Source organism: Sturnira hondurensis, unplaced genomic scaffold, assembly GCF_014824575.4.
Source record: "Sturnira hondurensis isolate 20B ecotype Veracruz unplaced genomic scaffold, ASM1482457v3 Scaffold0002638, whole genome shotgun sequence".
Classification (NCBI taxonomy): domain Eukaryota; kingdom Metazoa; phylum Chordata; class Mammalia; order Chiroptera; family Phyllostomidae; genus Sturnira; species Sturnira hondurensis.
Window position 1 is genome coordinate 6,384,954 of NW_028075269.1, and position 23,257 is coordinate 6,408,210.

General features: G+C 35.6%; 1 protein-coding gene across 1 annotated transcript in view; it reads right to left on the minus strand.

Annotated features, from left to right (window-relative positions):
• Positions 1 to 23,257, minus strand: part of KIF18A (kinesin family member 18A) — a 74,330-nt gene that overhangs the window by 41,903 nt on the left and 9,170 nt on the right. Inside the window, exons 2-11 of the mRNA XM_037040422.1 lie at positions 22,865 to 23,237; positions 20,148 to 20,305; positions 17,091 to 17,195; positions 16,535 to 16,645; positions 14,848 to 15,045; positions 12,569 to 12,745; positions 11,060 to 11,134; positions 10,733 to 10,845; positions 5,937 to 6,099; positions 173 to 337 (exon numbers count right to left, since the gene is read on the minus strand). Coding sequence (XP_036896317.1) covers positions 173 to 337; positions 5,937 to 6,099; positions 10,733 to 10,845; positions 11,060 to 11,134; positions 12,569 to 12,745; positions 14,848 to 15,045; positions 16,535 to 16,645; positions 17,091 to 17,195; positions 20,148 to 20,305; positions 22,865 to 23,189 — 1,590 coding nt within the window. The 5' untranslated portion in view covers positions 23,190 to 23,237. The remainder of the gene's footprint in view (positions 1 to 172; positions 338 to 5,936; positions 6,100 to 10,732; positions 10,846 to 11,059; positions 11,135 to 12,568; positions 12,746 to 14,847; positions 15,046 to 16,534; positions 16,646 to 17,090; positions 17,196 to 20,147; positions 20,306 to 22,864; positions 23,238 to 23,257) is intronic.

Below are 23,257 nucleotides of genomic sequence, written 5' to 3' on the forward strand. Positions count from 1 at the left end.
TTTTGGATATAATGCTATTGCACACAAGAGTATAATATAGTGTTAACATAATTTCTATATGCATTGGGAAAAATCCATGGGACTTCTTTATTGCAATATTTGCTTTACTGTGGTGGTCTGGAAATGAACCTACAATTATCTCTGAGGTATGCCTGTACAAACATGTCTGTACCTCTGGAATATGACCATTTTGACCTAAGAGTCTCATTTCGGTTTCAACACGATGGAGCCAATTAGTATTCTCATCAAATTGCTTCAGTTCCTCCTCTCTTTTCTTCTGTAGGTAGCAGCGACGGGTTTTCAACATTGCAAGTCTATGATCTCGTTTGCAAGTGGCCTGAAAAACAATGCATTTAAGTCAACTTAATTTTTAGGGTATCTGATGCATGTGATATTAGTAAAGTATTATTTTCTTATAAGTGTGCAATTGTAGTATATTAAGTAAGGCTACACTTCCATACTTAACGCTATTTCCTCTTTGAAATCTCACAATATTACTGCTTGCAGGAAAAAAATTGAGTTGTAAGTCATTTTTATGAAATTACATATTGAGGGTTTTTGGCTTTAAGAAACACAATGGCCAAACTGAAGATTATAACATGTGTGTGTGTGTGTTAAAATATGTTCTCTTAAATGGTTCATTTGAAAAGTCCATACATGATCTGATAAGTTCCATGATTTCCTTCTCACGTATGCTCTTATCTCCCCTCCAACTGGAGAGATGTGAAGAAATAGCGTTCTAATGCTCTGATTTTGCCTGTGAGGCCTTAAGGTTGGCTGGGGTAAATGACAGAAAATAGAGCTTGTATCAGAGTGGTCACAAATATCTGAGCTTGCCTGATGGATAACGGATATTACAAATATTTTTAGTGCTTTACATAGGCGGGGCTTGGGATCAAAACCAGCCTTCTGGTTTCTTACCCCAAGGGTCTTCTTGCACACTATCATAGGCACTGTCGGCCAGAGCAGCTCGACCTGTCCGGGCTACGTGCCAAAGACACACTGAACTCTATAATCACACCAAATATGATGGCTGGACTGGAGACAACAGATCCCCATGGATTAAAATATGGTCCTGCAGCTGATTTTGGAAGTAGGAAACTACATGAGAAAAAGAAAAAAAGAACAGGAACTACATTTGAACTGGGTCAAAGACCTTACTCTCTTCAGGAGATAAATTCTTCTTCCTTATTATTTTTTATAAAACATATATTGACATTTTAGGGAAAAGCTGGATATTAAAGAGTCACAAAAATGTGAAAGGACATCACTCTTCTCACTGCCTTTTTGTTTTACAAAAACATAATTGGTTATTTTTCATTACAGCATTGCTTATGTTATCATACAATGGGTTATTCAATTATTTTTAAGTCAATAGATGATTAATTAAAAAGAATCATGTATTAGAAATAATACATAATTATTTTTAAAATAATGTATTTTTGTAAGCCTGAGTTTAAATTTCTAATATGGAAATACTGGTAGGCAGAATACGAATAAACAAAAGTCTTTGAGGTTCCTAAAATAATTTTTTTAAAGCAGAAAGGGGTCCTGAAAAGCTGAAAAGTTTGGAACCACTGCTGCAGCAGAAAGTGGGATGTACGGCTTCTTGACTTTCTTCTGCTTATCAGCAGGTCTGAAAGCGTGGGCAAGTCAGTTTCAGTCAGTATTGTGTCACCTCATCTGAAAAAATGAACAAAAGCATTGTACGTGCCCGAAGAAAGGCAGTTAAGTCAAACTGTCTTTATTTTGTTTTAACAATTATAAATGTTGTAGTACTCTTAAATCAGGGCAGAAAATGATCTGTGGGTCTGATGGCAGTCAATATTTAATACCAAAAACCCTGAAAGGCATGTTTTGAGTTTTTATTCCTGTTGTTCACCAAATGCATCCTTTATGAGGGGTCTCTGTATTTCACACCAGGGTGCTCCTACTGAATCACTGTTCTGAAATGAAGAAGTGTTTCGGAATAAATTCTTAAGTATACATGTCAACCTCTGAGGTTAAGCTAAAATATTTCCCATTAAAGTTTCAAAGAGCTTTACATACCTTATTAACACAATTCTCAGAATACCACAAAAGATCTTGGGTGTCAACGCAAGACTCTAAAATTTAGGTGTTACTACTGCTCTGTGCAAAAGGACCAATAAGGTGAACTCAGTATTTCACTAAAAGTGATATGCAGATTATCTTTACGTGGTCATACAATTACCCAGGGGCTTCACTTCAACACTAATCTCAGACTCCACACTCTAGAACCACTTATGGTTGAAACAATGTGAGGAGATTCTTTTAGCACCTCTGACAACAGACCTCCTTTGGAAAGTCTAAGAAAGATATAAATGTTCTTACCTTAGCAAGCAGTTTAGTAAGACCAAACACCTCTGTGTGTAAAAAACAAAAACCCAAAGAATCACACATACAACCCCCACTCCAAACTCAGCCTCTAGGTATCTCCCTATGTTTTTAAATAGTTTAAATGCAGTCAATAAATGTAAGAAGTTTTATCTCCATTGCTTACCTAGGCTTGTAAGAATATCTATAAGCAACATATAGATGGAAATAACAAAAAGTAAGAAATCATAAAATCACAAGTGGGTTGAAGAAAAGGCTACTAAGCAGAAGAACTGAGATGAAAACAGAAAAAAAATTACAGAGACAAGCCAAACCCATTCTACTACTATGTCTTAATCATTGTAAGCATTCATCTTCAATATTCAATGGTGTAAGTAAAAGAGTAAAATAACTTTAAATTAGTCTGGGATTAAATAACCCAAATTTATCAATTGTACTAAATAGTAATCAAATGTTTAAAAAGTGATACCCTGATTCTAAATTCCAAGAATGTGCTATTTCTTTGCTTCAAAGGCTGGCTCTTGACTACAAAAATAGCTTTCAAAATTCCTGGCAACCAAAGTTTCCACAATCTGGCCCACAACTGATTGTCAGTAACTCCCAATGTGGCAAATATGTTTTAATCACGTGCCATCTCCAACCCATCCATGGTGTTTAGCTCTAGCAACTTCAGATATAGAAAGAAAGAGTATGGCAATCAATCAATGATATTTGCTATGGGTAAGGGATCCAGAATTGACAGGGAGTTTTCAGTATATACTTCCATACACACTGTCCCACAAATGCACTGTGTTCTGGTTAAACTGATACCCACACTACTTCTGTTTGTTTTTCTCCTATTACTACTTTCATGCAAGGCCCAGTATAATTCTCATTTCCCCACCAGGAAGCCTCTCTTAATCACAAAAGTTAGGAGCCACAGTTTCCTTCTTTGAATTAACGATAGCATTTATAGCACTTACAGTGTAACAGAATGATTTAAGAGTACAGACTCTGAAGCCACATGGCCAGCATTCAACACTGGTTCAGCCACATCAATTAGGTATTTAACCCAGAAAACTCACTTGAGTTCTCGGTGCCTCTGTTGCTCACAGATGGTGATAACATAGGATCTACCTCACAGACTCACAAAAATTACTAAACAAATCATCCCATGGAAAGGACTCTGGAAAGCACTGAGTGCTTTGGCACACAGGGTTCGATAATATTAGCTGTTTTTTATTAATGTACTACTACTACTTAAATGACAGTCATTTAGTGCCTTATTTGTACACTTTATTGCTTGACCTAACATAAATAATTTAAGGGCATACAATAGCTCATACTTTTATTTACCTATACATTGTGCCTACTATAGTGTCTTGCTTATAACAAGTGCTCAATAAAGCCTGTTATTAAAAGTTAAGGTACTAAGTCAGTATCAGTTTCCCATGACTGAATCTGCCCTCCACACCCTGCAAGAAACAAGTTAGATAGTTACATCTTCACTAGCTGACATTTATTTAATGGATATCTATATAAAACTAAAAAGAATTATCCCTCCTACATATCAATCTATAAGTGCAAATAACTGAGATAAACACATAGTATAAAACTATTTCATACATTAAAAATGTAAATAATTTTATATATAATTGTTACTTCTGGGAAGGTGAAAAAAGAGAAAAATGCATTTGGGGTGGTGGTCAAAGAGGACTTGGAAGTTATAAGTGAAAGCTTTTTAATAAGTCGCATAAAATGTGTCTCATGCATTACTGATGTAATTAAATTACTTAAACACATAAAAAATAAAATTAACCTTATCATCACTGAACACCAAAACTGAGGAAAGCAATTACCCAATATTTCCAAAGTGTTTATTTTTCTGATCTGGGGTGATTTGGCTTTGCACATGTCCAGGTATACAATTTTATTTTTATCATGCTGAAAACTCAGGCTTCTTGAGTTTACATCTCACTAGTCCTATTCTAAACCTTAAACTTTTCACATTATAGTTTCCACTTTTGCACTAATACATCTCCAGAATATCTATTAGACAACTTCATAATTTTTCGGTCTATCCTTCATGTAACATGTGTTCACATTAGGTATCTTTTCGTCTTAGGCTTTCCTGAGACCTCACTGTGCCTTAAGCCCCTCTCCAGCTACACTGAATATGTAAAAGCACAGGGACCAGAGCGCAGGCTCTGGCATCAGCTTTCTTAAGTTCGGCTCAAAGCTCTGATACCCAGGAGCCCTGTGACCTTGGGCAAAATGAATTCTACGTGCCATTTCCTCACGTTGATTATGAGGATAATAATCTTACATATTTCATGTTTTTTCAGAATTAAATGAGTTAATATATACAGAGTACTTAAAACATTCCCTAGTATTTTATGTATAAAGCAAATTTTTAAATTTCAGTGAATAAATCTTTAGTTCCCGGACATTTCATTTTCTCCCCTCAGACACTGATGTTCTTTTTATTTTGACTCATTTATTGTTACTTCCTTTTGATGACTATTCATTTATAGTTTTAAACTATTAGTTAACTTTTAGTTAAAAACTACTCATTACAGTTTTTATCAGATTGCACTATTATCTGACATTCTGGGCATTCCGTCACATTTGCTAAATCTACTGATTTGCTTAAGGAACACTGTTCTGCATGTTTGGGATTTTGGACAGTAAATTCTCATCGGTGGTATGAGCTGTGAGTCTGTTTCACTGGGCTCATTTTGTGTTGCTTCTGCCCAGTTCCACATGGATTTTCACTGGTATGATACCATTTTCTCCGTTAATTTTTCCTTAGAAATTTGCTAAACAGAACACATGAATTGTAAAAATCCAAATCTCAAATCCTGTGAAAGCACCATGTAACTATAGTGAAAGTCTTCCGGGAGGCTTTCTTCCTTCTCCCAGGCATGGTTCCTTGCCTTCCAGTGCTAGCTGGTGAGATGTTTTTTCCTGGTGTACTCCCAGCACAAAGCACGCAGGCCTGAGGTTCCCAGCTTTAAGTGGGGCCTGTCATTCCCAACACACTGGCTCTCTTGGGTCTGTTTTCTAAGTAGCAATGTACACCAAGGACCCGACAGTAAAAGTGGCTTCTGTGTGTGGTGACGGTGGGCAGGGCACAACTACAGTAAATATTAACACTGACTAAAAGGTGCTCAGTTTTTTTTCGCGCCATACAATGGCAAGTCTAATAACACTGTCAGCGATAAAAGACTCTTCCCTAAAAACAGTCTGCCATTGGTCTAGTTGTAAGCTACTGCCCTATCTGAGTGGACCTGAGTGGACGGCTCCGTTGCCCCAGCTGCAGCACTCAGCTCCCCTTCAGTGTTAACTTCATTCATGTCAGGCCTTCCAGCAACTCTCACAGAAGCACGTTGCCACTGATGCTCTTTCTCGTCCCATTAACTATACCTTTAAAACAATGTTTCCTACATTTCCTCTAGAACTTCCAGGTGGGTGCAGAGAATGGGTGATTAAGTAATGCTATCAAATTTCTAGAACTGGAAGTTCCCATGTTTTTAAAAGGGTATGGGGGGGGGGGCGCTAAATGACGATGGAAAAAAAATAAAAATAAAGCTGTTGAATACCTTTTCTACTTTGTCTTCAGAACACATCATTTCTATTTGTTTATGGCACTGCTGTTGATAGAATGACTTAAGTTCATTTTCTTTAAGTAACATTTCCAACTTCAGATATTCTTGCCTAATTTCTTCTCGATTCTGGAACAAGCAGTTCAGAATTTCTTGAAATCTATAAAACATAAAAGACATTAAATAATCTCATTAATTTTGTGATAGAGTTTATTTAATGAAATGCATAAACAAAAGAGATACCACCCACGAATGAGACTCAGTGATAAACGGCAAATTAGTTAAAGTGACTGTTTCCTATTAAATTACAAAAATGTTTGGAAAGTTATTAACTGTTTTACTACACTGGTTCTCCTTAAAGAAAAATCACATTAAGGATATATGTATTATAAGATCTGTTATTAGTCGTACACTGTATTTTGCTTAGCAAAAATAGAATACTTGTAGGAAGTAAGTGACAATCTGGACCTGTACACACTACCCCCGTTCACAGGCCCCAAGCAACCCAGCTCTGTGTGCTGTTCCCGTGTCTGCTCACTGTGAAGAAACGAGCAGTGCATGGCATAACCGTATGAAGCCTCCACGCCCCCCTAGGGAAGGTGAGAAAGCCAGTTTTCTGCTTCAGAATTTGTTAGAATGAAAACACAACATAAGGCTGGGGACCCCCTAAGCCTGGCTAAGAGTCAGTGACACTGGCTGTGACCCCAAATATTCGAGTTTACAACGTGGTAGACCAAGAAAAGCCACTCTGGCGTGTTTCCTCAAAGGGGCAGCGCAGATCTAGAGAATTGAAGCCGGGGAGTCCGACACCTACCGCCTCCAAATGCATAAAGACCGCGAGCTGAAAAACTCCCCCCAAAGCCCTAGAATGACCCTGTAATCCCACATCTGCTAGGTCAACAACAGAGCACTCGTCACAACAATATTGTCATTTCATTAAACACATTTATACTTTTAAGTGACAGTTCTGAGCTATAGCAACAGTATAAACAGTATAGTCACACACAGGCAAAATTCTCAAAGAAAAATTAACTGTGAAGAGTTTAAAATAAAACTGTAACAAAGTACATGCCCTTAAAAATAAATGTTCTTTGGCCAAATTTTAGATATATTTGTAGGGATTTGTGGTAACAACACTGCCAGTTTACGTCAGTAGTTCTTAATGAAACTCCATTGGGAATGAGTATAAACCACAATACATCGACTTCACTGCAATTTTGTCAAACTGATAAATATTTCACAGAAAGTATGTATGGACATTGCAATTTCATTGTATTATATTACAACAATGCTAATGCCAGTAAATGAATTGATAAGTTATCTCTGGGTTAAAGCCAAAGATAATTTCTTAGTTTTTCTTTAATATTTTATTCAAGGACACAGTTAAATATTTGTCAATTTTGTAATTTTGGGCAGACTTACTCAATTACTGGTATTTAGTGTGTAGGATGAAAGGGAATTAGTATTAAAGGTTGCTAAAGAACTCTTTAAGAAAAAAAACCCCATCCTTTTAAAACAGAAAGTTTTAAGGGATTGAAAAATAACTATTTTCTAGTCATTTAAAACATGTAACTAGAAAACAAAAAAACTTTGTTAATTATCTTAGATGATATATGAATATTAAAAACCACACAAATTTCTTGTTATAGTCACGTTTTATAATTATTCTGCATAAAGAACAATTGTATTTTCTTTTTTAATATCATCTTCCAAAATACCTTTGATAGATGTTAAATACTGCATTGCTTCCCTTTATCTATTTAAACTTCATAAACATGTAGCTTCTAAAAACATCTGCAAATTCATGGCATTAAAAGTTCCATGTAACAGTGTGATTGATATGACGAGAGGTATTTCATATATTTCAGGAGATACTTTTAAGGGAAAATGACAAAGGCTATAGGGTATATGATTCTATTATTACCTTCTTTTATACATACAAGTAAATTATTTAACATGTTGCATGATTTAAAACTCAAAGTTTTTATTTTTGGTCAAGTCAGGGTGAAATACCCAAATTAATGCTTATTTCAAAGCTCAGGCCACGGCCCTCCTGAATCATTTTACCAGAAGGAAAGGCCCAACAACTGGAAGACATTGTCAGCTCCAGACGTCTACTACCTTTACGGTGGTACTTGGTAACCAGATGCAGTCAGCTAGTGCTAAGAGATCACATGCAAGCACTGACTGCAAATCTGAGCAGTGGGGGACTTCTTTAATTTTCAAGAAACTTACATCAGCAAAGAGATGACTGGCTGCATGAAGGCCAATCCCACATTTGACAAACAAATAAAATAGTTACTCAAACTATTAATTGAAGGCTTTCTTTGATAAGATGATGAATAATAAGGAATCATTTCTACTTGTTATTTTTTAAGAGACACTATAAAATTAGTGGGGTATACAAAAACCATTATAAGATTAATACAATATACAATTTTATTTTGACAATGGATTGTTCTGGCCATTAACAGAAAATAATTTAAACGCCTGAGAAAATTGCACTGGCTGGTGTAGCTGAGTGGATTGAGCACCAGCCTATGAACAAGAGGATCGAGGTCCGATTCCTAGTCAGGGCACATGCCTGGGTTGCAGACCAGTTCCCAGCAGCGGACACAATGAGAGGCAACCATACATTGATATTTCTCTCCCTCTCTCCTTCCCTTCCCCTCTAAAAATAAATGAATAAAATCTTTAAAAGACAAAATAAAAAAAGACTTAACACCTGAGAAAATCTCCAGCATAAACAGAGCTCTCATAATAATATATAAGTTGACTTTCCTATACATTATTATATTATGTGTACTTGAAACCGATGTGATCTCATTAACCAATGTCATTCCAGTAAGTTTCAAAAAAAGTAAAATATCTAAATTAAAAAAATTATATATAGGTTAACTTTATACTATATGGAAAACTATATTGTCATTGATAAATAACTAATTCCTATGATATTTGTGAAATACCACATTATGGGAGAAAAAGATTAAGATTTGATTGAAAGAGATGATTTTTATAGTTCTTTCTCTTATCTGCCAAATTCAAGGGCTGTTTTAACAATCAGATAAAATTAATATTGCCCTAACATTCACTAAAAACTATGACAAGGAAGAAAAAATATTGTTTTTCAAATCAAAGATATTTAATGTAAATTCAACATACAAATCCAATTTATAAAAGGTGTTGCACCTGAAACTAAATGAGGTCACTGTGGACTAGTCTTAGGTACTCTTAGACTTCCAAAACAGTGCAAATAACCAAGTTGTGGTTAGTTTCTCATACTAATGGCAACAAAAAACTGGCTCTCGGAAATGTCAAATAAGTTGCATTTTAAGCAAAGCTGAATAGATTTCCTTACTACAAGGCCTCTCAGATCCTCCAATATTCTGATGTACTTTGGAAACCTTTTATTTTTTAAAAAGATTTTATTTATTTATTTTTACAGAGAGGAAGGGAGGGAGGGAGAGGGAGGGAGAAAAACATCAACGTGTGGTTGCCTCTCCTGTGCCTCCTACTAGGGAGCTGGCCAGCAACACAGGCACATGCACTGACTGGGAATCAAACCAGTGACCTTTGGGTTTGTGGGTTGGCACTCAACCCACTGAGCCACACCAGCAAGGGCTGTAAATCTTTCATATCCCTTAAGTAGTAATTTCCAAACTTGTGCGATGCAGGAATTCCCTACTGTCTTTTAGAACCACTCAAGACTCACAGCATTTGAACCATCTAGAGAAGGGTCCCCCAAACTCTGGGCCATTGACCAGAACCTTCCGGGCCTGTTAGGAACACACAGCAGGAGGTAAGCTTGAGTGGAATGTGCTTAAATCATCCTGGAAGCTCCCCCACCCCAACATCTGTGGACAAAATTGTCTTCCACAGAAACGGTCACTGGCACCAAAAAGGTTGGGGACCACAGATCTGGACAATCTGGAGAATTGTCTTAATTGTTTAGGGAAAAAGTTCTTTTGAGTAATGTATATGAACAGCTTTGTTTTCTTTTAAATTTACCTGGAAAGAAGCTTAGTGTGAACCTATCAAAATTCTGTATCAATTTACATCATTGAGAGATGTTCTTTTAAATAATTAAGCACTTACACTCATTAAGTGGATTATTATGAACTATGGAGAGCCAAGAGAAAGTAGATACAATTTACATTAAGTATACAAATAATGATAATGCCAGATGTAACCACCTGAGTGCATGCCCTGAAATCCATGTTGGAACCTAACCCTCATCAGTGTAAGTAGGACGTGGGGCCTCCTGGAGGTGGTTAGTTCACAAGGGCAGAGAGCCCATGGGGAGACTACTGCTCCTACAGAAAGGCTCCAGGAAAGCTGACCTCTCTGTTGGCCACTTGAGGATTCAACAAGTCTACAGCCTAAAAGAAGGCCAGCACCCAACCATGCTGGCACCCTGATCTTGAACTTCTAGCCTTCAAGATATTTTTTTGGCTATATGCCATCTAGTAGTCTGGTATTTTGTTGTAACAGCTCCAATGGACATACCTGAAAAGACAAATAAGAAAACCACTAAAAACTAATTTTATTAAGTGACATAATTGGCTTCACCGTCTCCATATTACACCCATGTCCTGGTTATCCTCACTGTGTGTATAATCACGACAAAAATTAACTGATCTCCGAAGTTGTACCATATAAAGACCAACAGATGACTTCCAGAATTCAGCTGAGAATTTCTATGAAGACATACTTACACAACAAATAATATCAAAACATCTGCCAAAATTCCCAAACAATAAAACCTCAAAATACTATCTTAATGTCAATGTTACCTTTCAATTTCTTTTTTTGGAGGGTTTGAAATCATTAACTTTGCTTTGTTATTTTCATCTGTAAAGGCCTTCTGTTCTTCATAGGCTTTGAGTTTTTCTTTTAACATTAAAATCTAGTAGAAAGAAACACTAGTTACAACACAAAACAAATTATTTGTCTCTACTAAACATGTCCACAGAAAAATTTTAGCCATGAAAATAAATGAACAAGGCAGATTTCAATTGTAATAGAAACACAAGTCAAATTTTTAGACAATTAAGATGGCAGAATCCCATAAATGAGGAGCAGAGGGCAATCAGCATTAATTATGTAAAGAGTAGACATACCTCCTTCTTCTGCTCATTACAGATCTTTACATACTGAGTTATATGACTGTCAAGGTGAAGAACATTGCTCTTCAACTGTTAAAAAGATGGAAATTATGATTGCATATAGAGAAAGAAAAAACTCACAATCACACAGCTGTACACATGAGTAAAATGGCATTATATCCTCGTAATTCAGTAGATGAATTCAGAATTTGTGGCAAGTATAATCATGAGACAATCACGATCAATTATGCTCATGTTTAAAACTCATGACAAAAGGATACGTTGAGCACTTCATAATGTTGATGAAATGATACAGATAGTGCTTTACTATCTGAGAAAAGGTATTTTTAAGAAGTGTCAAGGCATTCATTCTCAATATAATAAGAATCGCCCATTTTCTTTTTCCTCTAACTTCTAAGAAATTCAGAGATAATCTTAAGATCCATCTACTTGTAAGTTCAACTAGAGTTTAACAAATTATTAGATTTTATGCTTTATATAATAATACGGGCCCCTTGTCAACTGTTGAGTAGTACATACAAAAGACATTAAACGTGAAAGTCCAAAAGCCTGATTTGGAGGCCCTGCTCACTTCTCAGTTAAAGGACTCAGAATTCAGCACTCACAACTCTGAGCATGGGGTTCCTGAACTGTGGAGCTAAAACTACCTTTGACAATGGGTTGGCCTATGGATTATATAAAAAATGCATGGAAAAAAAACTTTTGCCCATATTCTACAGTCTTTAGCAACAAATTATATAAATAGTACAGAAACAGTTCCCTAAGGAAAACAGTAACCTGCTCATGTTCACTCAGTGGGAGTGGCAGAAGGGTAAGAGAGAAGTTACCAAACCAGGGGAACTCTAGGTCTTTTCAAACCCTTAGATCCTGTGATTTTAAATATACATTGTTTGACTTACATATTTTTAATTACCCCAAATCATTTGCAAAAAGGCTGATCTACACAATCATATTGCTGGAGTTAGAGACTGGTTACATTAATACCATAAATGTAGAAATAAATGATTCTTAGAAGGCTATTTACTTTAACAATGGGGTAAATAGCAACTGAGGCAGACACTGTATCTATTTTACAGATGAAGTAACTTTGGTTTAGAGAAACCAGCTACAATCAGTCCAGAGCTATCGGGTAGAAAGCGTTGGTTGTAGGCTTAAGCACAGGGTCATCCTCGACTGTCACAAATGTATTCAATAAAGCCTCAACCAACCATTCCAGGATGCCATCAAAATATCATGAGCCACAATGTGCAAAAGTTTGGAAAGAAAGGGACTAAAGAACCCTAGCTCTCAAAAGACTAAATAATACTATGGATTATACATGTAATAAGGATGCTTAATGGTTTAATTATTTAAGTTAATGTTCAATTAATCCTAACCATAAAGATATTTCTAACACTGTCTCCTAATTCATCAGTAGAAATAAACCTCTAAATATTTTGTTAGAATTACAAAAATAATATGCACTGAATACTCCTACAACAAAGGCAGAGTAAACACACTCACAGAAGCCTTAATGTCCTTTGCACGGTTGGCATACTTGAGAGTGTTGTACGTGTCATCGTAGCTCACAGAGGAAGGGCTAATAGCAGCTATCATGATGGTTTGACAGTTGCCTCCAAGAGAATCCTTTAACAAGCGGGTGAGCTTACTATTTCTGTAAGGAATATGCTGATTTTTTCTCTGGAAAAAAAAAAGAATTCTTACATCCTTTCCCACATTTAAATGCAAACCTGCTACCACTTTGCTTTCAGAATTCAAGCACTGCCCAAACTTTACCCAGAGTTATGATATCAATGGGGATCTAAATGATGATAATAAATCTTATAATACTATTTTGTGAATACATAAAACAAATATTCTATCTAAAGACTGTATCTCCATCTGAATGAAGTAACTTTAGATAATAATAAAATACTGATATTGGTTCATTGGTTGTAGTAAGTGTATCATATTAATGTGGTATGTTAACAGGGGAAACTGAGTGTGGGTGTATTTAACAAAGTTTTTCTGTATATATCAGCACCTTTTCCGTATCGAAAACTATTCAAGAACAAAATGCATATATAAAAGGTCTCCATTCATTTTTTAAAAAGAAATTAAAATAAAAAAGTAATATATGTCCTAAAATAGAGGAATACTAAGAATTCTGTACGGCAAAGAACTGCTGCTCTCTAACCATCTAAAATGGACACAAAAGAATTATAAGTACATTTTACAGACACTTCATCTGAAAGCACAGTTCTAGGAGAACTTAGTTTTTCTAGGTTTTCTTTTACTTAAGATTCAGTTCTGACTTTAACAAATTTTCCAAGATGTACAACTGCTATGTAAGTAAAAACAGAGCATTATAATGTTAAGATAAAAGCAAGGTTATGTTATGCAATGTAAAGCTTTCATATATAGAAGAGGAAAATTGAGCTAAGTAAAAAGTGAAATTACTCGCCTCTGGTCACACGGCTGGTAGTTCAGTTAGAAATGGGCCCTCAGGCTCCCGACTCCCAGCAGTGCTGTGCTACCTGTCACCATCAGCCTTGCCCAAACCATGTCGTGTACATCACTGGTACTTGAAATGATTTTACACATATGAGACACGCATTACACAATGCCTCATAAATGACTTTATAGGAATCAATCACTAGAAGTTATAAAGTCGGTATGAAAAAAATGCTCTAGTTTAAGTTTAGAAAATCAGTCTCTATACCATGCCGTCTGCCTACATGTTTGAAATTTTAACTCAGAATATAAGTCATCTTGCTTTTGTAATCTTTCCATGATTTCAGTAATTTGTCTGTCTTAGAAAAGGACCTAAAATAACTGTATAATACTCTACAATAAACCAAAATACAACATTAAAAAATGTTTAACAGTAATTTTTGTAAAGCATCTGAGCCTGCACTGAACTTAAAGGACTGTGTTTTAACTTAAAAAGTCATTTCTTAACAAATACAGAAATTGTCAAATATGCTGCCTTCTAGTAAGAACTTCTGGAATACAGTAGATGTAAAACAGTGTTTTTAAATGCCCCAAAGGCAACTAGTAAACATTATCCTATCGGGTAATTTAATTACATTTTGTATCTTAAGTCTCTCTTCGTCTGTAGGAAAAATCAACACTCTTTAATATTTAACTCAATTTCACAGTATATAAACTACTAACCAGAACAGATTTGGTTTTTCCAAAAGGTGTTTTGTGTGTTCATGACAATTCAATTATCATGCTTGCTGTGTAGTGATCATTAAAATGCTAATTTAAAAAACCAAGTTTAAAATAAGTAATAATAAAGTGCCATAAAATAGTAACTACCAATCTGATATTTAAATACTTTTCATTCAACAAATTCTGATCATAAAACTAAGTTAAAAAAATACGGAGCCCTCGCTGTTTTTGATAAACTAGGCTCTCTGAGATCTTTGCTCTGCTTATAAAAATTATTAATATGCTCTCAAAATTTAATAAGACCTTTAAAAATATTACATTAAATAGTATCTTTCTAGGAATTACACATACTTCAATAGTTCAAACTATTGATTTATTTTTAAAAGATTTTATTTATTTATGTATCTTTAGAGGGGAAGGAGAGAGGGAGAGAAACATCAATGTATGGTTGCCTTTTGTGCATCCCCTGCTGGGAGTTGGCCTGCAGGGAACCAGCCTGCAACCCAGGAATGTGCCCTGACTGGGAATTGAACCGTGATCCTCTGGTTCACAGGCCTGTGCTCAATCCACTGAGCTACACCAGCCAGGGCTAGTTCAAACTATTTAAATGCACATATAGTATCTACCTTTGTATCTGCTAAGGCATTGATGACGTTCCCAAGAGCCAGAAGTGACCGATTAATATTCGTGCCTTCTATAAACCGGCTCCCTTTAGCACTGGTGGCGCTGGCTCTCTCCGACCCTGCCAGGTCAATGAGCGACATCTTGGCGATTCGGACGTTTTGATCGATACTAGCTGTTTTGTCTTGCTGTCGCAAATAAATCTTTTTGAAATTATAGAATAGGAAAAATAAGAAGATTTAACACAATTTAAAGGGAAATATACGCTTAAAAAAAAAAAAACAACGCGAAATCAAGATTATTCTCATTTTAAACCCCCCTCCCCCCAAAAAAAGCCAAAGAAGGTATAATCTGACTTGGCTGATATCCAAGAGTACTGGAAGTAATTACCAGCGTTAAGATGAATTGGAAAATAAAATGTGCACCAGAAGGAGAATAAGCCCTGCCTGAACAGAAGGTCAAAACAGCTACCATTTTATTCTAGTAACCCTCGAATCAGAACATGGAATTATCTGAGATACAGGTCCTCTGGAAATAAAGCTCCTAAGAAAAAATAAAGCAGACAGAATGCTGTGCGTATCTGCAGCGACTGCTCCCAGAGGAAAGCTAAATCTGAATGTTGAGCCAAACCGAAGAGTAAATTAACTCCAGTTCTCCAAATTGTTGAGCATAATTATAATTAAAAAATGAAACATATAGAAAACAGCATAACAAAGAATACTAGTCATGTTTATCTGCCCATCAGAATAAAGGATAACTTATTCAACAATATTAAGCTACTTTTTATGTAACTAAAATAAATTTGGTGCATACTTCAGAGATGGAAAAAGTTAGCTATTGCTCCATTATGGAACCCCTTTGCTAAATTTCCTTACAAAGTTGGGTCTCAGAGATTTTGGAAAACTCTGTGTCATAGATAAACACTTTTCTCAAGACTACTGATAACTAAACAGCAGTCAGTCATAAGAATATAAAGATTAATAAAACTTTGTGGGCTAGACTTTCTGAATGACTTGATTGCCTCAAATATTAATTCCTTCAACTATAACAATTTCTACACAGTAAGTTCTATACAGCATAATCCAGAGTAAAGATACATAACCAGTGGTTTTAATAGAACTAGAAACTGTAAAGACAGTAACCAACCTATGCTTTAGTCTAGAATTGTATTCCTAAAAAGCACTGCATCAACTGAATCGTACTTCCTTAAGGAATGCAACTGCTTTAAATGGTCACCATGGTTAAATTTTCATGTTGTTATTTTTACTGTTGATACCATTACAGCCGTGATCAGTATCTTCTCAATTTATTGGTTCTGTAACTCTAGATCTATAAAAAGAAAGTCTGCTCTGAAGATAAGATTATGTTTTGGAAATACCAAATATTTTCATTAATATAAAGAAAAGAAAAGCGCTCACACACACACACACACCCCTCTTCCAATATTTCCAATTTTTTTAATCCTGTATCTTTAAACAGGTAAAAATTTACATTTCTTATTTACATCCTCTTGATCCTAAATATTCTTGATAGAATCTTCTCAAAGTTGCAAAGTAAAGGGAGAGCTTGAAAGTGGAGAAGTTCACAGATGAAGAAATTTTTGTTTTTGTGTATGAGAAAACCACCACCCATAAATTTGGCTTCATTTATTTTAAATTCAGCTCTCAGAGGGACAGCCCAGCGGCCTGGTACCTGGAAAACAGCATGAGAACGAGAAGACGCAGCATTCATATCGGTGGGGTGTTGTGTCCTGTTCCTGTTCCCGTTATCCAGTAACTGTAAAATCTCCTCTGAGGACTTGGGCTAGGGAGGGTTGAAAAAATATGGACAAATTAGCCACCAGTGTTTCAATTTTTAGTAAAGTTTCAACAAGCAAGAAGACTTTTGAAGGTAAAACAACAAAGGGCAAGAAAATGCTTTCTATAATTTAATTCCCATTAAATATAACTGCATATCATTTGCTTAATATTTTGGTATTATACGAGGAATAAAAGATAAAATCTTATCCTCTGAGGATATAAAGTATAAATGTATTAAGCAGAATAATACATGATATTAAATGTTCAAGTGCATTTGTGAAAGACAAGCTCATTTAATTATTTCAAGAACAACACAATAAGGTAGAAGATACACTCTGATTATTTTAACTTTGCACTGCATTCTTCTTCTTTCTCAAGCACAATGAAAAATAAATAAACAGCTAAATAATCACACTTGCTATTTAAACAAGGGAAGTTTATAAACACACCTGATGTAGAGTTAACCCCTGAACAACCACCCCTTTCTGGGCATCTTCTCGGACAGCAAGTGGCCCCGAATTTACTAAGAGGTCACGAATTTGTTCATTATATACCTTAAAATTAAAAAACAAACAAACGAACAAGAAAAAACTGTGCTTTAGCATTGATGTTAAAACAAATGATGATATCACATATAGGCATGCATTGGTGATTTCAGTTTATATTAGAATTTTATCTTATGACAAATAGCAGTTCATTTAGTTCATCTCTTCCTTCTAGTGCATGTTGCCATACCTCACTTTCTACCATCTGAGAAAATGGACTTTAATTACCCAGGATTGAAATTGAAATTTAAAGATGGACTCATTATAGCTTTACCCCATAATTCCTAACTTAATGATTTCAGTGAAACAGAAACAAGACAGCTGGAATTGCCTTTTCCTATTTCCTGGAAATGTACAGGACACACTTTCTTGGGAAATTGTAGTGCATCTGAAATGTAACTTATACGGAGGTGGCATAGTTCTTACTGGAGAAGACAGACTCTATTTTATGATGCCCAAGTGGTCCAAACTTCTTAAATGTTACAGTTCTTTGAGTTAGCTTTTTTCTTAACTTTTAGTTAAGAAAACTCATATTCAAGGATGGATGGTATTTATTTCATTTATCCTTCAATTACATTAATTTGAAGATATAATTCTGAATGATAAATTCCATAATAATGAAGGAACTAAAAGGCCCTAAGAGGTTAAGGAATTTGTCCATGGTCATGAAAGGAACAGCAGAACAAGAATACCAGATACTTTCACTCTACTGCATGGAATTGAACACACATCTGTAGTTCATGTCTCCGGCAGGTTTTTTTTTAAGTTAATTTCTTTAAGTAATGCAGAGAATGAGTACTATTGACCTTATTTTAAGAATTTACTAAAGGTATTAAGTTTTGTACTTGCTAACTAAATGATGACTAGAACTGATATTTCCGTGTTATAATAAATAGCCCATAGTGTTAATTCATTGCTAGTAAATTTTTTTACCATAAACGATAACCACTTTTAAATGTAATAAACTTTTAAGAGCAGTAAAATATCAAGAGATACTTTCTTTTTTTTTTCAAGAGATACTTTCTTGGTTTTTATTTTTCTGAAGCAGCAGTCACTGTTCTAATGTTTCCCGTTCCCCACTTATATCATACAAAACATACAATTAGAACAGTCACTCTCAAGACGGTCTACACATCAGTCACCTGGGAGCTCTTTAGAAACACGGGTGCCTCAGCCACCATCCAGACCTATTACATTAAAATGTTCTGGGGTTGGGGTGGCGGTGGCAGCGGGGAGAGGCGCAGGCATGTCTATTTTTAAAAAGCTCCACAGACAATTCTGGTACATAGCCCAAGTGGAAAACCATTAGATTAGGCTGCCTTGCCAATGATAAAATGAAAGTAGATTAAAAGAAAAGAAAAAGAATTCAAGACATTATAAAAATAACAAAACTTCAAAATTGTAACAGTTATGAAGGGATCTAAGGAAGAAATAATGAATATGGCCATGCTCTTTTCTTACGTATGTTCAGAACAATCATTTTCAATACTTTACTATAGAAAATGAATTTAGTTCTCTTTTATCTTCAACTTCTATAGGCTCAGAAGAAAAAATTTTAGCAATGTACATAACCTTGATGAATTTGTGAAATGTGAAGGGACTCTCTCAGTAGGAACCTAACTATAAGGTATCGATAAAAGAGCTGTGACTGGTAACATTTTCTCAGACACCACAAATGAAGAGGCAGTAAAATCGGAGATTTATGTTTCTGCACTGGTTTCCGAAACACCGTCCGAATGCAAAGTTAGAACGCCTGCCACTTAGTTATGATTTGTTGGATGTTGGCTATTATTAAGAGGATAGGAGGCCTCCAAGAAACGTGGGGTATGTCAAAAGGACCCCACAGACAGCATGGAGAAGCCTCGACTGGCCGAATCTGGCACAATTTCAATATACAAACTAATAATTACAGAAAGGGATTATAATCTATTGAATAATGTTAAGAATCTACACTAATACAACAGCAAAAGAGAAGCTCTTCCTTAAAGTAGACAGCCAACGAATAAATGTAGAAGAAATTATGGAATTTAAAAATCACTGTCATCTACCATCATAATAATGGTTTCCAGCATGAATCATCAGTGGATGATAATAGATTAAACAGTGGATGATAATAGATAACAGATTAAAGTCTGAGTAAGAGGATATTTATATTTTCTCCCTGCACAGTCCTCATTAATTATAAAAGGTATTACAGTAACCTGACAATGAAGAAACTTGGCAGACACCATGATGAAACAGACCAAATTGAACATAGCCAGCAATGGACTAGCGCGGATTACTAACTGCGTAAGCCTCCTGACACGAGGTCAAAAGAACACGAGTCACTTCAGCGTTATTTCTGCCAGTGCATAACCCACATCTAATTATGACGAACCCAAACAAAGGGTATTATGACAATGACATAAAGAAAAATAAATCCATACTAAGGAGACTGAAGAGATATGGCAGCTGAACACAACTAAGGATCTTAGATTTTTTTTTTCAATGAAGGGTATCACTATAATCATTAGCAAACACTCATTAACGTCTATCAATTAGGTAATAGTGTAGCACTGTTAATTTCCTGATGTTTGATAACTATTCAGTGGTTATTTAAGAAAATTTCCTATTGCTATAAGTCAGTAACTTGAGCAGTTTAGAAAAAAAACCACAAACACACATATACACAGAGAGAAAGCAAAGGTAATAAACTGTTAACATATGGTGAATCTGGGTGAAGACTATCTGGATGTTCCTTGTACTAACCTTGCTACTTCTCTGTATGTCAAAAATTGTGCAAAATTAAATACTTAACAGGCAAAACAGTAAGATGTATTACAGTACTTGAGACCAAAAGCCTCAATGATATATATTTATAAGTATATTCCTGTATGACAGAAAATTGTGAATTGATCGTGGAACTTCTTAAAGATTTCTCAACACAAATGATTAATCTAAAGAATGATATGGCCAACTTACCTCCAGATAAGAAACTGCAGTACTACATACTTTCTCTTCTTTAATCTCGTCCATTGATTTGTACAGTTCTAATAAGGTTAGATACATCACTCCAGGCTCAGTAGCTGATCCTAGCATCGTGTGGGTCTTCCCAGCTCCAGTGGCACCATATGCAAGTACTAGGTTTTTATGAAAAGGGATCAAAGCTCTTTGTTATGACATATACCATTACTACAGCCATTGGATATGCTGAACAGTACCTTTAAGCCCAAGAGATCCAAAATTAATTTATAGTGTTAGCCTTAAAACCGGGCAATGCCAGCACAAATCTACTCCCCTATATTCTCTATTCTGATAAATGGAGCCATCACCTACCCATCCAGTCCTGCACCCCACACCTGCTCCTTATAGCAACCTAGCAAATCTTAAGTAATCAATTATCAGTCTCCCTATTAGTCTCAATCTTCCTTAGTCCACCTCCTGGAATCTGTAAAATTACTTTTATGAAAAATAAAATGAGTATGTTAACCTTTTCAATAGTTCCACAGTATTAAATGAGAAATCTCAAATTCCTTGCCTTGAATACTATTAGACATTCTAAGACAGGACACCTGGTTACCTCTTTAGCTCAGGGGTGTCAAACTCATTTTCACCGGGGGCCACATCAGCCTCATGGTTGCCTTTAAAGGGCTGAAATAATTTTAGGACTGTATAAATGTAACTACTCCTTAACTAATAAGGAGTTGAAATTATACTCGGCCCTTTGAAGGCAACCACAAGGCTGATGTGGCCCCCAGTCAAAGAGTCTGATGCTCCTGCTCCAGCCTATTTCTTTCTTGCCGTGACCTAGGTACACTAGACTATTTCAAGTTCTCCACATGTGCTGTTCCTTTTCTATTCCACCACCTTTGTCCCGGAAAGTCCCTCTGCTTGTTCCAACTAGAGAAGTTCCAACTGTTCTAAATATTCAGCACAAATGTCACTTTTCTGTGCCTCCCCCGACAGTCTTAGACAGAAACACATACTCCCCCATGTGAGCCCTCAGTACATGCCACACAGCCCTCTGTTCTAGCACATATCACGCTGTTTTTCCAACTGTGAGCTCCACCAAGACAGAGGTCATGCATCCTTTGCATTTAGCAAATCACAAAGCAGGTACTAGGCACCAGTTAGTCAAGTGAATGAACTCTAAATAGAAACCATTTATAAAATTTCTTTTAAATTTTAAAACCAATAAAAAATTGTTTTAGGCAAATTACTTTAAGATTCCATCCAGTAACACATAAAAATGATGTTTTTTCAAATTAAAAAAAAAAGTCCACATATGGCAAATACCCATTACAATATTCATTTAAGGCAGTACTTCTTCATATTATTACTGAGAATATTTTTATAAGTTAAATCTCACTAAGCTAAATGTTAACCAACTTCAAAAATACTTTTCAGTAGAATGAATTAAAGTGGCGTATGTTTCACTTCGTTCTATTTCATGTAAGCTCACAGTGTAAGACGGATTAGACAACTGGATAAGAATATAAAGTATAGAAGAAACCGAAGATTCAGTGTTTTGATAGAATTTTTTCATTTCAACTTTTCAAAACAATTTGAAAAATCTCTAGAGACATTAGGGAGGTTCATCAATGAGGAAAAGAATATATGCTAAAAACTAGAATCATAGCAGTTATAATCAATAAGTCACATTTCATTTTTGTTTGACCAGCAGGGTCTTTCATAAAACCGAATGAGTCAGTGAAAGACAAGGAAACACAATTATAGTTTTGAAGTATCTTTAAAAAAGTGTCATTAATTGTGATAATTCCAAAAGTAGCATGAGTATTAATAATTGTGTTAAATGCCTTGTAAGCACTGAAATAACTGGCCTTTTGGATATGTCTCTTTCTAGGAAATCAACATGGCCATTCTGAAAGGCAAATTATTATAGGTCTATTTAGAGCACTCGACATGCTTTTTGGGCTGATGATATTCTAAAAGAGCACTTGATTCCCAATTAACATGGGCTTTTAACATTTTTATTTCAAGATACTACAAAATGATTTCATTCATATGTGCAATCTAAGGAACACGCTGAACTAACAAGCAAAACAGAGACACACTCAGAGAGAGAGAGCAGGCTGACAGCTCTCGGGGTGAGGCTGAGGGGTGGAAGGATCCAACCAAAAAGAAGAAAGACTTGTGAACAGGGACAACAGTGTGGTGACAGCAGGGGGCGGGTGGGGGTGAGTGAAGGAGGAAGAGGGTGTAAGGGGGATAAAAAGTAATGGGAAAAATATGATACAAATAAATTATTAAGTGCTTCAATTAAAAAAAAGATGTAAAAAATGGTGTTATAAAGAAAATGCTAAGGGTTCAGAAATGTATGATTATTCCACAGGGGTAGATGGTTGTACTGGTAAAGAGTGGAACTACTTATAAACACGACTTGTGGGAAATCCGGCATCAATTGCCAGAAGCACGTGATTTAAGAAAAAAAAATTGAAAGGACTGTCTACAGGGACCGCAACACGACCACGAAAGACAAAGTTCCACAAATGACATGTTATATATGATGACTAAATTTCAAATAAAGTTTACATTTACAGTGAAAGTCTACAGAACTTAAGAATTTTTAGCAAACATGCACCTTAAAATTGATTATATTTAGAAGAAAGGGCCAAGTACATGTCCTAATATAAAATTAAAATCAGACCAAAACACTAAACCCCAAATGAAATAATTACCCGTGCAATTGTATCCATTTAAAAAACTCCGAAGAATTGGCTTAGTAGTGTGTTCAAAAACTTCTAATTGTGTTGAAGTTTCATCAAAAACAGCATCAAATACAAATTTAAGATCCTTATTTGGTCTCTTTGTAATATCCCGATTTGCAGTTTTCTTTCCATGGAAAAAACTGATTTCTTGTTGTTTGGGATCGAAAACTAGAATATGCTTATCCACAACATGGGCGACTCTGTGGAACCCAGCTGCCTTTTCCTTTGTGTTTTCGGGACGCACACGGACAACTACTTTCATGTGGTGACACAGGTCCTCCTCAGTGACAGACATTGTTGATGATCTTGACTCCTTTGTTCATACGAATGCCTAAATACTTCTCTAAAATTAAAAAGGAAAAT